The sequence below is a fragment of the Osmerus mordax genome, chromosome 9 (genome assembly GCF_038355195.1).
Source record: "Osmerus mordax isolate fOsmMor3 chromosome 9, fOsmMor3.pri, whole genome shotgun sequence".
In the NCBI taxonomy this organism is placed as follows: Eukaryota; Metazoa; Chordata; class Actinopteri; order Osmeriformes; family Osmeridae; genus Osmerus; species Osmerus mordax.
The window spans coordinates 4520225-4535680 of record NC_090058.1 but is presented as its reverse complement, the minus strand read 5'-3'; the positions used below and the strand labels follow the sequence as shown (position 1 = coordinate 4535680).

The 15456-nt window shown below is 49.3% G+C and overlaps 1 protein-coding gene across 3 annotated transcripts; it reads left to right on the top strand.

The window, feature by feature from the left end:
* The first annotated feature begins 283 nt into the window (after window positions 1-283).
* Window positions 284-15320, top strand: gphna (gephyrin a). Of its 3 annotated transcripts, XM_067243131.1 has the most exons (24): window positions 284-539; window positions 1801-1879; window positions 2251-2308; window positions 2563-2655; window positions 2941-3035; window positions 3134-3200; window positions 3314-3586; window positions 3881-3991; window positions 4247-4375; window positions 5789-5833; window positions 6560-6634; window positions 7428-7470; window positions 7801-7938; window positions 9237-9329; window positions 9476-9651; window positions 9908-9966; window positions 10211-10364; window positions 10481-10602; window positions 10877-10964; window positions 11094-11167; window positions 12345-12409; window positions 13516-13619; window positions 13931-14027; window positions 14147-15320. In XM_067243131.1, exons 1-24 carry the CDS (start codon window positions 476-478, stop codon window positions 14278-14280), a joined length of 2436 nt encoding a protein of 811 aa, XP_067099232.1. In that variant the 5' UTR covers window positions 284-475; the 3' UTR covers window positions 14281-15320. The 3 variants fall into 3 exon arrangements, with proteins under 3 accessions (XP_067099232.1, XP_067099230.1, XP_067099231.1); XM_067243129.1 differs by lacking the exons at window positions 5789-5833; window positions 6560-6634 and adding an exon at window positions 13001-13102; XM_067243130.1 differs by lacking the exons at window positions 5789-5833; window positions 6560-6634.
* The last annotated feature ends 136 nt before the right edge of the window (window positions 15321-15456 follow it).

Below are 15456 nucleotides of genomic sequence, written 5' to 3'. Positions count from 1 at the left end.
GGGAGCGCATTTCTGACGTTATGGGTACGCAACATTCCCTGGTTACCTGCCTCTTCTGAGTAACAAGGTGGCAACTGTGCTTTCTGACATGTAGCTACAGTCCTCTACCTACCTGCTTGCTTTATCAGCAGTCTGTCTGATCGGTCCGTCGTGCGGTGGGGTGCCCCTCGGCAGAGTCCCTGAAGGGTCAGGTGACAACCGTATGGTCATGTGATTGGCTGTCAAATCTGCTCAATGTGTGGCGGTCATGGATTTCAGCATATGTTAAGACATTTTTCATAAACGGCATCTCTTATTTTTAGCTGGACGACTGACATCACATGTCGGAAGCATATAACCTCATTGGTTTTGCTACAGGACTTAAGTCTGAATTCGTCTTTTCAGGGCTTGTTCGCTTCATCCCTCCTCCCCTTCACACAGAGTTTGATGCGCTCTGTTCTCGTCTTTGCCAGTGTGGGCCAGAGCGCAGGGGATCATGGCGTCAGACGGGATGATTTTAACCAACCACGATCACCAAATTCGAGTCGGAATTTTAACTGGTAATTGCAAATAGTTTTTAATCCTATAGTTTTGCTGTCACATGTCGTTTTCCGCTATATTTATTTGATTTCTTGAGCTGTCTTCCTCCGTGTTTCGCTAGTGAACCAGCGGCCAACACCGCTGGATCTCTCGGCTTCTAGTCTCGCCTGTCAAGCGTCCGCTACTCTCCACAACAAGCCACGGATTTGCAGACGATTGTCACGTAGCTAGCAAGCTAACGATAACTGGCAATTTGTCTGAGGCTGGGGCTTGGATTCATTTGTGCCATCTACAAGCAATTATGTATTTGTGTTAAATGTTATCATTTGATAGTCATTTCACACCGTAGTAGCGAAACAGTTCTGTGATATGAATTATTCATGTACTGCACGCGAGCTAGCAGGCACGAGCCGGATTCTGCCAGGGTCACGGGCTTGTATGAAAATGTATGAGGGCTGCTGATAGAGATGGATCAAACATAGCTAACAGAAATAATTTTTGCAACTAGAAGAGTCGGTTTTGCAGGTCAAATCTTACTCAGGCAAGCTTTGAGCAAATCCATCAATCTTTGGAGTTATATCCAGATGTTAGCTGCAAAACATAATTCCATTTTGTGGAAATTGTTTAGGATTAATGGGAAAGGTGACCGATCGTGCATGACTTGAGAATAAGCTAGCCAGCTAGGAAGCTAGCTAGTTAGAGATCCTGGCATGCTAGCTTCTTGAATCAGCCGAAGATTAGCAGGCTGCACACATCTTGTTCGATTGTGTAAGGCCCTGGCGAGCTCGTTTTGCCGAGAAGACAATACTGAGGCTTAGCTCGTAAGCTACAAGGTTGTTGCTCTGGCCAACGAGATAAAAAAAAAAAAAGAATTAAATTTTTATTTTATTTTAAATGATGCATGATTATTTACAGTCAGCTGGCGTAGCTGCCCCACAGTCGTGAGGAGCCTATCACATACAGCCGTCCCACCCCGCCCCCCTCGTCCCGGGTGGTCGCTGTCCGCTGGTTTTGGGGTGCTGAAACAAACTGAACCGTTGTTTGATTTCGACAATGTATTTCACAGAAATTTGATAGTAAATGGCCAGGATGAACTGAGACATGCGGTGTAGGCCTATACCTGAATGATGGCTTGTAGTGTTCCTTGTATTTGAGAAACTAGTCTGCTTATCCAGCGGTGCTTGCCTGATGGCCCGCCATTCTGAAGTCACGTGGTTTACTCACTTTCTCGCCCCCTCCACCCCCTCGTTCCCCCCCCCCCCCCTTTCTCTCTCTCTCTAGTGAGTGACAGCTGTTTTAGGAATCTTGCAGAGGACCGTAGTGGAGTCAACTTGAAAGACCTGGTCCATGACCCGTCACTGTGAGTGCCCTGACACACACACATACACACACACACATATATACACACACACACACACACACACACACATTCAAATCTTCCACATGCTCATCCATACACTCTCTCATATTCTTTACACTTATATGGAGAGGAAGATGGCAGAGGTGGTGGGGGGGAGGAGGGCATGAGGGAAAAGGAAGTGGGGGAGGAGAGATTTCCTAGATCTGCACAGCTGGAATGCAGCGCTTGACAAGAACCTCTCTCCTCACACAAATACTAAAACAGACAAACTCACATGCATTCTCTCTCTCTTCCTCCCTCCCTCCCTCTTTTATTTTCTCTGAAGCTAAAATTAAACCTCTTTCATTTCTATCTTTTTTTTTCTTCTGAAGGCTGGGAGGCGTCATATCAGCCTATAAAATAGTTCCTGATGAAATAGATGAGATTAAGGTGAGTCTGTCTGACTCTGTCTGTCTCTCTCTGTCTGTCTCTCTCTGTCATGCACTCTATCTAACTCTTTGACCTTGAAATACCATCTAACATTTACTTACATTTAACCTAGGATTGTGAGGCCCCGTGGCCAAATATCTCACAGACTACCCTGTATATCTCCTGTCACGTGTGCTACTTTCACACAAGGTGATAGTATTCTGGGATATGATTAGTGTGTGTGAGTGTAACTGTGTATGTGTTGTGTTGTCTAGGAGACGCTTTTGGACTGGTGTGATGAGATGGAGCTAAACCTGGTCCTGACCACTGGGGGCACCGGCTTTGCCCCTCGTGATGTCACACCCGAGGTGTGTGTGTCAGTTGTGTGTTTGTATGTAAAGTGGAGTGTCCCTATTTTATTTATCTTATATTATATTGTATAGCCCTAGTATTTTATTTTGTTGTACATTTTCAAAAATTTTATTTTGTTCATTATGTTTAAATGTTCACTGTATGCACCTGCCCACCAAAGTAAATTCCTTGTTTGTGACCACTTGCTTGGTGATTAAACACAATTCTGATTCTGTGGTGCATGAGTGCAGGTATGTGTTACGTGTTTGTGTTTGATATGGTGCACTGTACTGTCCCGACAGGCCACCAGGGAGGTGATAGAGCGTGAGGCTCCAGGGATGGCTCTGGCCATGCTCATGGGCTCTCTCAACGTCACGCCTCTCGGCATGCTGTCCAGGTAAAACAACCGACACACACAGACACACACAGACACACACAGCTGCTATCGCTGTTTCTTCCGTGTAGTCCAAGCTCTCACTCTGTGTTTCTCTGCAGGCCAGTGTGTGGGATCAGGGGGAAAACCCTCATCATTAACCTGCCAGGTAGCAAGAAGGGCTCTCAGGTAAGACCACCTCTGTGTATGTGTGTGTGTGTGTGTGTGTGGAACCTCAACTCTCATAGCTACCCCCAAAAACATGCCCACATAATTCTGCGTGTGTGTATGTGTGTGTGAAGGAGTGTTTCCAGTTCATCCTGCCGGCCCTCCCTCACGCCATCGACCTGCTGCGTGATGCGATCGTGAAGGTGAAGGGTGTCCACGACGCTCTGCAAGACCTCCCCTCCCCCCCTCCCCCACTGTCCCCTCCGCTCCGCCACTCCCCCCCACGCCACACCAAGGACTGCGGGGTGCAGTGTGAGGAAGAGGAGGAGGAGGAGAGGAAGAGCAACAGTCTGACTTCCAACCACCTTGGCTCCTCCCACATCACCGCGGCCGCCATCGCTGCCAAGGTAACACCCGGACAGGACACACTGACCACTGCTTGTGTGTGTGTCCATGAAATGAACAGCTGGTCTGTTTTCATGCATTGCAGTTCCCTCCTTTTTATCCTGTAATCTCCCCCTTCTGGGGTTTTAATGTCTGTGTCTGTAGCGCTCCCTGTACATCCTGATGTCCTTGTTTACCTGTTTGTTTGTGTGGAGGGGGGAGGGGGTTGTGTGTGTGTGTGATTGTCTATGCACATGCATGTGTGAGTGTGTTTGTTTGTGCTCCATCCTGTTGACCTGTGTCATATTCATCATCAGAGGGGGACGCCACCCCCCAACCACGCTGTTGTCATGGCGAAAGGTGGGCACTACCTGCCTGGCCACACACCTGTCCCGACACATTTCACCTGTTCCTGTGGCGACCCCCCGGTAAGGCCTGCCCACCCCACTCTCCTCACACTGCCTTCCCCCTTTCATTGATCCTCACAGACCACCCCTCCTCCTGTTATTGGTCTCTTCCAACTTTCATCTAGTAGTATGTAAGAATTAAAGAGATGTGCTGATGGACAGGTAGATTTATATGAACTTATTTACGAATTTTCATGTGAGCATAGTTTGTGTTTTAGAACTAACCACTCCCTCCCTTTTTTCCACTGTCTCCCTCGTCACCTGTGCGTGTGTTAGATCCCTGACGCCATCATCTCGCGGGGGGTCCAGGCTCGGGACACTGCGTCTCTCAGCACCACCCCCTCAGAGTCTCCACGTGCCCAGGCCACCTCCCGTCTCTCCACTGCCTCATGCCCCACCCCCAAGGTAATACCCCCTCCTACCCTCCTCCCCACCCTGCCCCACCCCCAAGGTAATACCCCCTCCTACCCTCCTCCTCACCCCCACCCTGCCCCATCCCTAAGGTAATACCCCCCTCCTACCCTCCTCCTCACCTCACCCCACCCTGCCCCACCCCCAAGGTAATACCCCCCTCCTACCCTCCTCCTCACCCCCACCCTGCCCCATCCCCAAGGTAATACCCCCTTCCTACCCTCCTCCTCAACCCCACCCCCAAGGTAATACCCTTCTCCTCACCCCCACCCCACGGTAATACCCCTTTCCTACCCTCCTCCTATCCTCCACCCACAAGGTAATGCCCCATCCTACCCTACTCACCCCCATCCTGCCCCCCCCCCAAAGGTAATACCCTCCCATACACCCCTCCTTACAAACTCCCCCACTATGCCCAGGCCCCTCCTCCCCCAGGACCACCCTCCCACCTCTCATCCCAGCTCACAATCTTCATCCTCTCTCCAGGCTTGGACAAGGTACCTGTCTGCAGGCAGTCAGTTCTTCATCCTTTTCTTCCATCTCTATCTTTCTCTTTTGTCTCTCTCTCTCACCTCTCTATCGCTTTCCGACTACTCTGATTTATTTATTTATTTGGCTCCATCCTACATGCTTCTATTCTCTTTCCTCTGGCTCACTGCGCCCTCTACGCTCTGTGTGTGAATGTGTTTGTGCGCGCGCACATTTGCTTGTGTGTGTGTGTGTGGGAGTCCTACTCTCAGTCAGAAGACAGCACAATGGTAAGCGAGAGCCTCTCAGCCTCCCAGGTATTTCTGGGAATTAGATTGTGTGTGTGTGTGCATATTTGACAGTTGTTTTGTGTGTTGTAGTGTTCGCTAGATGTCTTTTGTAGGGTAGGGGGCTTTGTTGGCTTGTTAGCATCTTAGTTAAGGTACTTGTCTATCTTCGCAATGGTACATGATGGTTTTGCTATTAGCCAAGATGCTAGGTGCTGTAGAGGACACTGGTTGAGTTAGCTAGCGGTGTTAAGATTGCTCTCCTAGCTTGGATGCTAGCTAGCTGCAATGCTGAGGTGGTTACATAAAGACTCTTATGTTCAGCGGGAACAGGGAGGTGCTGGTCAGGGAAGTGCTGACAGACACAAGTTAAAAGTAGTTTACTTATATTTAAGGGATTCCAAGTACATGAAAAACATACATTTCATAACCTCTGCGTGGGTGTGTTTGTGTTCAAATTTGGTGTGAATGTGTGCGTGTTTAGGTGTTGGTGTGTGTGTGTTTCTTTTTCTGTGTGTGCGTGTATGCATTTGTGTGTGTTTCTAAGTCTGCGTGTGTCTGTGCTCGTGCGGGGGTGTATGTGTGTGCGCGTGCGGGCGTGTGTGTGTGTGTGTTAACCCTGTTCTCTCTCTCTCTCTCCCTCGCCCCCCAGGCGCAGCTCCCCTCTTCCTGCTCATCCACTTATAGTAATTCACAGGTACTCCAGCATGCTCTGTATCCATGGCAACCACCTCACACCCCATCGTCACCCTCACCTGTTCCCTCACCTGTTCCCTCCCTCCCTTCTTTACTAACCTCTCCTTTCCCATCCTGCTTCTCCTCCTCTCTCACCACCTTTGCACCTCCTCCTGTCTAAACCCTGTACCTCCTCCCCTCTTCCTTTCCTCACCCCCTCAGAGTTTATCCCTCCCTCCCACCTGTTTAGTCATGGGGAGCCTGTGCTGAGTTCTGCTGATGTTTTTATTTGCTTTCTCATCTCTCTTGCTTTAACATCTTGCAGTTCACTTCTTGGTCACTGAGTTTAAACAGCTTCTGATTGGACCTCCTCAACATTCTTATCAGGAAGCAGGTATGATAGAGACAGGGAGATAGAAGGAGGAGGAAGAGAAGTGAAGGAATCCATGTTAATCTGTTGCAACTGTCTCGAGCCATGAGCTCAGCCCCACCACTCATGCACAGATATGCAGCATTCTAGAATGGTCAGTGTCATAGCATTCTAGAAACCATTGTAGAATGGTTCAGTGTGATAGAAACAGTGATGCTACGGGGTCAACTGGTAAAGGCTTCATCTCTGTGGCTTCCTGTCTCTTCATCCCTCATGTTCAACTGACAGCAATGGTAGTGTGTGTGTGCGTGCAAGCGAGTGTATGTGTGTGTGCATGTGTGTGTGTCAGGTGAGTTACTATCCTGTGGCTTTCTCCAGGCCTCCAGGAGAGAGTTCAGGGCTCACCTTGATGAGGTCATCAGGCTCAAGGCCAGGTACTCTACCCTGGACCAGGTAAACCTCCCTCCCTCCTCCATTCCTCCCTCCCCCTCTCCCTCCTCTCTGTTTGCTCCACCCCTCCCTCCCTCCTTTCTCCATGCATCCCATCCTCCTTACGTCTCTCACTGGCTTCTCCATCCATCCATCCATCCCTCCTCTACCTCTCCACCCCTCTTCCCATCTACTTCTCCGTTGTCCCTCCTCCACCCATCCCTTTGTCCCCTCCCTCCCTCCACCCACCCTTTTCATTTACCAGGATAACTCTGCCAGACTTACACACCTGTGTGTGTGTGTTTGAGAGAGAGAGAGAGTGTGTGTGTGTAGTTGTGGCTGTGTGGTTCCTGATGGCAGCACTGTGTGCGCCGACAGGGAGGATCTAGTGGGGTCTGTTGAGCTGAGCAAAGCAGGAAGGAATAATGAAAGCGTACTAATGGAAACTATAGGCGTCCTTAGAGCTGTCAGTTGGGTCTGGGGGAGAAGCTTCTCTGTTACTGGGCCTTTTGTGTGTGTGTGTGTGTGTGTGTGTGCGTGCACGTGTGTGTGCGTGCACGTGTGCAGGGGCGTGGCCTGCGTGTGTTTGTGCGCACTTCTTCTTCTCTGCTTTAGGCAAATTTCGATCTCAACTTCCTGACTGACTTTTCTGTCTCTCTCTCCTCACTCCCTCTCTCCTGTCTGCGGTTGGGACGGGGATGGAAGGGTGGTCAGGATCCTCCAAGGGCTCTAGCTGGATGGTTGTTGTAGTCATAGTGATGATCTCCTTTCATCCATCTCTCTCTTTCCCTCTCCCTCAATTCTTTTCTCTCTCTAGGTTCAGTCACGTTGTGGCAGCAAGGAGAACATTCTTAGAGCCAGTAAGTAACTGTGAGATACTGGTGTGAGTAATAGTTGTGTGTGTGTGCGTGTGTGTGTGTGACATTTGTGGGGATGTGTTTGTGTGTGGGTTTATGTGTCTGGAGGACGTCAGGTGGCTGAGCGGTGAGGGAGTCGGGCTAGTAATCAGAAGGTTGCCAGTTCGATTCCCGGCCATGTCAAATGACGTTGTGTCCTTGGGCAAGGCACTTCACCCTACTTGCCTTGGGGGGAATGTCCCTGTACTTACTGTAAGTCGCTCTGGATAAGAGCGTCTGCGAAATGTAAATGTCTGTAATGTTTTTGTGTGTGTCACGTGTGTGTGTGTTCAGGCCACAGCGCGGTGGACATCAGTAAGGTGGCGAGGCGTCACCGTATGTCTCCGTTCCCCCTCACCTCCATGGATAAGGCCTTTATCACTGTGCTGGAGATGACCCCTGTACTGGGCACTGAGATCATCAACTACAGAGGTAATACACAGATGTGTGCGCACACACACACACACACACTCTGGACTGCACTTGCACACATTAACACTCTACACAAACCAACCATCATCAAACCAGAGAGGTAATATACTCACACGCACACACACACACACACACACATACAAGCGTGTCATGCCTGTACTTCCATCATGTCTCCTGTCATCACCTATCAGCATCCCTGTCTCCATGGTTACCGTCTGTCTCCTTGGTTTGACGATGATGATGACACTGGTGATGATGATGGTTAAGATGCAGTAGCCCTCGACCCCTAATGTGTCTATGCCCTATCCCTGAACCCTGACCCTCCACTTGCTAGCTGCAGATTTAGGAGCTGCAGAAGTTGCCCCTCCCCCTCGTAAGTCTGTCTGGGCTCCGAGGGGTGTGGCCTGGAGACAGACTCCTCCCCTCCCCGTCACAGCAACACAGACTCACAGGAGGGCTGGTGCCACCATTACCATGGCTACGGGTCTAGCAACCGGCCTGGCAACTGGCTTGGGCCCCTGGCAGCACCCAGGTCAGTGCTCGCCCCCCTCCACCTGCACGGCTGAACCCCGGGGGGTCACGGCAGGGTCATGTCACCTCCAGGCCAGAGGGGGCGTTGTCACACAAGTGGACCAGACCATAGTGATGGCTGCTGCTGCTACTGCTGCATGGGACACTTTACATGCATGTGGATCAGAGAATAAGAGAGAGCCCTGACCCCTGACCCTAGGCCATCCCAGGAGCACATGGAGGGTTTGAACCAGACAAGACCTTCAGCAGGCCAGTGTTTGGTTTCATTAGCTTTCGTCATTGGTTAGGACTGTCTGTAAGACAGTGTGTGTGTGTGTGTGTCCCAGTGTAGAATCGTGTGTGTATGTCCCAGTGTAGTATAAGGTGTGTGTGTGTGTGTCCCAGTGTAGTATAAGGTGTGTGTGTGTGTGTGTCCCAGTGTAGTATAAGGTGTGTGTGTCCCAGTGTAGTATCATGTGAGTGAGTGAGTGTGTGTGTGTGTGTGTGTGTGTCAGTGTAGTATCATGTGAGTGAGTGTGTGTGTGTGTGTGTGTCCCAGTGTAGTATCATGTGTGTGTACGTATCCATGTTGGCTGCTCATTCCAGCAGCCACTCATCATCACCTTGGGCTGCTGTGGCATGGCTCATCATCAACATACAGACACACACACACACACACACGTTTGTACATACACACACACAGCACACACCGCCAGCATGCAGATGCCATTCTCGGTTGTCTTTACATACTGAATGAAGCCTCTTGCTGTTTCCCTTTTCCTGTCCAGATGGGATGGGGCGGGTCCTGGCTCAGGATGTTTACGCCAAAGACAACCTCCCTCCCTTCCCCGCTTCTGTGAAGGACGGCTACGCCGTCCGAGGTGAGACGCAGACAGACGGACAGACAGACAGACGGACGCTCACATCAACAGCCACTTCGGACAGTCACTGTGCAGTTTAAAAGAGTTTGTCAAGGTGATAGCTACTTTGTGTGTTTGGATATGGATGGTGTGCGTGTGTGTTCCAGCTGCGGACGGCCCGGGAGACCGCTTCATCATGGGGGAGTCCCAGGCAGGCCAGCAGCCCAGCCACACGGTGATGCCAGGCCAGGTGATGAGGGTCACCACCGGGGCTCCTATCCCCTGCGGGGCGGATGCCGTGGTGCAGGTGGAGGACACGGAACTGCTCAGGGAGTCCGAGGACGTGAGTCTCCCCCATCTCCTCCCTCCAGTCACTCCTTCATCTGTTCCTCCTCTGTCGGGATCTCTCTCTCTCTCTGTCTCTCTTTGTCTCTGTGTCTCTCTCTCTCTCTCTCTCTCTCTCTCTCTCTCTCTCTCTCTCTCTCTCTCTCTCTCTCTCTCTCTCTCTCTCTCTCTCTCTCTCTGTCGGTCTCTCCTGACGTTCTTTCTGCCTGTGTCCCTCCGTTTTCTCTGACGGGGTTTGGGTGTGCTTGTTTTAGGGCACAGAGGAGCTGGAGGTGAGGATCCTGGTGCAGGCGCGCCCTGGCCAAGACATCAGGTAAACGTGACCTAACGCTCCTCCGTTTCTGGACGTTATCACACGTACGTCGAAGGCCCCGTGTTGGAGGTTTCTATGAAGCTAAACAAAGCATGGCACACTGTTGGGTTATAGGCTCAAATCGCACTAAGTATTACATATTACACAATACATATTAACACAATACTTACTAACTAAAGATCTTAAGTGTCTGAAATGGCTTGGATTACCTGTGTTCTGAATGCCTCTCTGCTACCCCCTACAGGCCCATCGGTCATGACATCAAGCGGGGGGAGTGTGTTCTGTCTAAGGGAACCCACATGGGGCCTTCAGAGATCGGTCTGTTGGCCACAGTGGGGGTCACCGAGGTGGAGGTACAGAAATTCCCTGTGGTGGCTGTCATGTCAACTGGCAACGAGGTGAGCGGGAAACCACACACACACACACACACACAAACACACACAGACACACACACACATTTGGTGTTGTCTGTACGGAACAGATAACTGTGTGTGTTTTGTGTGGGCCTGTGTAGCTGTTGAACCCAGAAGATGACCTCCACCCTGGAAAGATTCGAGACAGCAACAGATCCACTCTGCTGGCGACCATCCAGGAACATGGCTACCCTACCATCAACCTGGGCATCGTAGGAGACAAGTAAACACCCCATAATTACTCCGTAACCATGAATACCTCCCTAACCCTCCCCAAGCTGATCTGAGTACTACAATAGAAGCCCACTGGGATGACTTTGTGTTTGGGATGAGGTCATCAGGATGACTCTCTGTGTAGGACCTATCTTGAGTACTACACGATTTAGACAACAACGTCAAGAAATTCCTATTTTGTTCGACTAGCAGGAGTCAGTTGTAGAATGAATGGCTTGTGAGGAACTGTATGTGTAACGGATCTATCCCTGCTTCCTCCACAGCCCAGACGATCTTCTCAACGCACTGAACGAGGGCATCAGTCGCGCTGATGTCATCATCACCTCAGGGGGCGTGTCCATGGGGGAGAAGGTGAGGACCCCAATGCTGCGTGGGGGTGGAGTGGTGTGTAGGGGTGGATGTGTGTCGGTGTGGGTACTTTGTTCGAGAAACTGTGTGTATATATGTGTTTGTGTGTGTGTGTGTGTGTATGTGTTGCAGGACTACCTGAAGCAGGTGCTGGACATCGACCTCCATGCCCACATCCACTTTGGACGGGTCTTCATGAAGCCAGGGTGAGACATGTAGGGGAGACAGGGGAACGAGTTAGGGCTTTTAGCAGAGGGCAGGGCTCCACAATAACGATGGCCCGGGGCCAGTAAAAAGTAACGTCGGGACAGTTAAACTAGCAACTCACTGGCCCGATCGGGCCACTGCAAATTATTGATTGAAAAGAAAATTCGCATTGTAAAAGTTAACATCCTTCATATGTTTTGCTATCTGCTAAATGCATAAATAACTTTGCAGCTCGTGGGGCGCACAGTTGGCAAATCAAGAGTTGAGTAGTGAGTGACGAGTGGTTGTCAAATTGTAATTCTCTAATCTCGATGCATTTTTTTACAACTGGCGTGAGACAATAAGGTGAAGATGGCAGCAAAGTAGAGCTACAAGCTCAAACGGAAGCAACTTTTTTATGGAACGAAGATGCACTGTGTCGTCTGTCGTATGTTCCCGTCTAAAGCAGACAAAATGGATATTTTTACAGAGGCACCGACAATTTTCGAAAACAATACCTGACCAGCCATGCTAGCAGACAGCCCCTGGTTTGCGTGACAGCTAAGCGGATGGTTGACAATCCATCTTCGAGGCCGTTGAACATGCTGGTCAGGAATTTAAATGTAGATGCCCATCGTGTTATTGCACGACTTATAACAACCGCATATCACGTAATTAAGAAGGGCCAGCCGTTCGCCTAGTTTCCCCAGGCAATTGAACTGCAGCAGAAGAATGGTGTCGACTTGGGTACTCAGTATCATACTGATGAAATGCTATGGAAGCTTTTATATATTAGCATTGAGGGACCAGAGGTTTCAGTTTCAGCCAGACAGAGTTGTGCAGAGATGGCTGTCAGCAGGGGAGAGACCATGTCATGTTTGAGGTTAAGTCAATTGTTTTTCTGACTATTACCTTTTAATTTTTTATCACTAGAAATGTGATTTCATTTTTGTTTGTTTTTATATCCAGGATGTGTTTAATAAATGGTTAAATATGTTAACAGAATAACACAACTTATAAGTCTTTGGTTTTGTTGTAACAATGATAAATTACAACTTTTGGAGGGGGGGCCAGTAAAAACTGTCTTGGGGCCAGTAAGTTTCAAACCCACTGGCCCGATGGGGCCAGTGCCAAAAAATGTTAATGTTGCGCCCTGAGAGGGGATGCATGTTCTGACTGTCTCCTATCTCTTACCAGCCTCCCGACCACATTTGCCACTGTTGACATCGACGGTGCACGGAAACTCATTTTCGCTTTGCCAGGTAGGTATTCTGGATGTCTACCCTAGACCCTTTCCCATTTCCTGTCCTCAACCCTACCTCATCCCTTACCTTAACCTTCACTAACCTACCCGTCAACCCTCCCTTACCTTGATCCTCCCTCAATCTCAGCCCCCATCTCCAGCCTGCAGGCCTTCCTCCCTACCAGGCCTTCCTCCCTACCAGGCCTCCTCCTGTCTTCCAGCCATCCATGGTCTTTATATACCTTCCTCCTATCCAGGGTCTTTATATACCTCTGTCCTACCCGTGGCCCAAGCCCATATCAGGCCCTCCCCTGCCCAGCTCTACCCCTGTGTTGAAGCCACAGTCCAGAGCCCTTGTGTGTGGAGGCCACCCTGTCACCAAGGCCCCCCCCCCCCCCCCCCCCGTGTGCCTGTCGTGTCTGAGAGCCCCATTGTGGAGCTGCACTGTAGAGCCCACTGTTGAGCCTTTCTGTGGTGTTGCACGGTAGAGCCTCAGTGTGGAGCTGCACTGTAGAGTCTCTTTGTGGAGCTCCAGTCTAAGGCCCTGCTAGCTGGTCTTCTGTCCTGGCTGAGACCAGGCTGAGGTGACTAGTGTGTTTGTTCCTCCAAGGTAATTTCACCTTCAGAGACACAGGCGCCGCCCTGGTGGAGGCGGTGCATCTGAGCGACACCGAGGCCAGCAGACAACCCGTCCCACCGCCACCGCGCGGAAGTAGGTGCCCCTGGTTGTACAGCATCCTCCACCCTCAGACAAACCTCCACCCAACCTTAGTCCAACCTCAGACAAACCTCCACCCAACCTTAGTCCAACCTCAGACAGACCTCAATTAAACCTCAACCTAAGACCAACCTCAACCCAACCATCAACTCAACCCACCCTAAACCCAACCTCAGTCAGACCTGAATCAAACCTACTCTATGACTAATTCAATTAACTGAAAAAAACTTAAACTAACCTCTACCAAACCGTGCACAATTTTTGTCTGGAAAAATTTATGTGGAAACATTGTCTTCCCACCTCTCCCTTTCTCTGCCTTTGTCTCTCTCTCTCTCTTTGTCTCCCTCTCTTTTTCTCCCTCTATCTCTCTCTCCCTCTGTCTCTCCCTCTATCTCCCTCTCTCTCAGGTAACCCTGTGTCAGCAGTGGTCACCTGTAACCTGTTTGTGATTCCTGCCCTGAGGAAGATGCAGGGTATCCTGGATCCTCGGCCAACTATCATCAAGGCCAGGGTGAGAACTAACCCACTGAGCTGTAAGCTGCGAGCTGATTAATGTATGGTGAACAAAAACAAAATACCACAGTGTAATAATTACATCTCAAATCCTCAACTAGCTGTAGACGTTTGACTTATTTGACAGTTTGAGTGTGGACAGTAAGTCCATTAGGACATTGCTGTAGTTTATAAGCGACATGAGGGGGGAAACAGTAATGAAGGACAGGAGATGCTGCCCCCGGCTTGTTTGCTATCTGTGTAAATGTAATGATGTCATCAGGGTGTAGTGATGTCATCAGGGTGCGCTGTGTTGTGTCTGTCATGCAGTTGTCTTGTGACGTGAAACTGGATCCTCGTCCAGAGTACCACCGCTGCATTCTCACCTGGCATCACCAGGAGCCCCTGCCCTGGGCACAGAGTACAGGTAGGACACACACACACACTACACACACGTACATCACACACACACACTTTATGCACACACAATTCACCTAAATATGTACACACACACACACGTGACAATGTTCCATCCCCGTCCCCCAGGGAACCAGATGAGTAGCCGCCTGATGAGCATGCGCAGCGCCAACGGCCTGCTGATGCTGCCCCCGAAGACGGAGCAATACGTTGAGCTGCACAAGGGGGAGGTGGTGGACGTCATGGTGATTGGCCGGCTATGATGTCACTTTCTGGACGGAGCAGCGCTGCATGTTCACATATCATCAAACTATCCCATTAATATGCAATGGCACAGCTAGTTTGTACTGAACTGGGATATCGACTTCTCAAATCACAAAGAATACTATAGGAGTACATTTATCAATCTCAATGTGAAGAAGAAAAAAAAAAAGATCATTGTATTTACAAGACAGAAAAAATATGAGCTTTTGAAGTGAAGAATATATGAAATATAAGAGATTTATTCTGTATTATATCCTTGTTATAATTATCATGATTATTATATTTAATTATTATGGTTATTGATATTATCATTATATTATATTATCAACTGTGTTCTCTTTCCTCCCATTTGCTTTGTGTGTTCAGTGCTAGCCCCTCCCTTTCCTGTTAGCTGTAGCAGTAGAGCTCCTCTGGAGATGCCCGTTTCCTCTCCTGGCAGGATATGATGTCAGAACATTGCTCTGGCTGGAGAGGAGGGCTGTATCATCCTTATGGTGCAATTAGGTGACATATTTTCCCTCTAGTGCTTCTATGCCTCATATCTCCCTCATTTAATCTCCATAAAGGCTTTATAGCCAGCTTTGCTTGTTGTTTATCCTGTGAGTCGTGTTTATGTGCGCGGTGCCAAATGTGCAGGCATGGGCAAGGTAGTGGGGTTATCCGGTCACAACAGCTGACCTATCCTCCAGCTTCCTACCACCTCACCTGCCTATTTGCCCTGACCCCATCTACTACCCCACTTGCCCCCATCTATTACCCCACCAGCTCACCCACCCACCCAGAGACTGGGGAGACCGGAGAAAACTTTCTCTTTCATTACTTTCATCTTTCAGAAGGGAGAACCAGCTTATTTAAGTGCGGACTGCCTTTTTAACAACTGTTTAAAACAATGTACAGAAAAAGAGTAATATTGTACAGAAATGCGACCAGCACTCTTATGTAAGACATTATCAAAGCAATGAGAGGTCATTGAAGAACTCTGTACTATAACATTTTCTGTAATGATATTGAAATTAATAATTAAAAAAACAATCCTTGATCATTATGTAAAACGATCGTTATCATTTATTTCTTAAGAATAATTTTAAATGTATGAGTTTTGACCTTTCTCTTCACCCTCTCTAACAATAGATCTTATTGGCCGTTCCCGACATTCTGTCCCTGGCATCATCCAA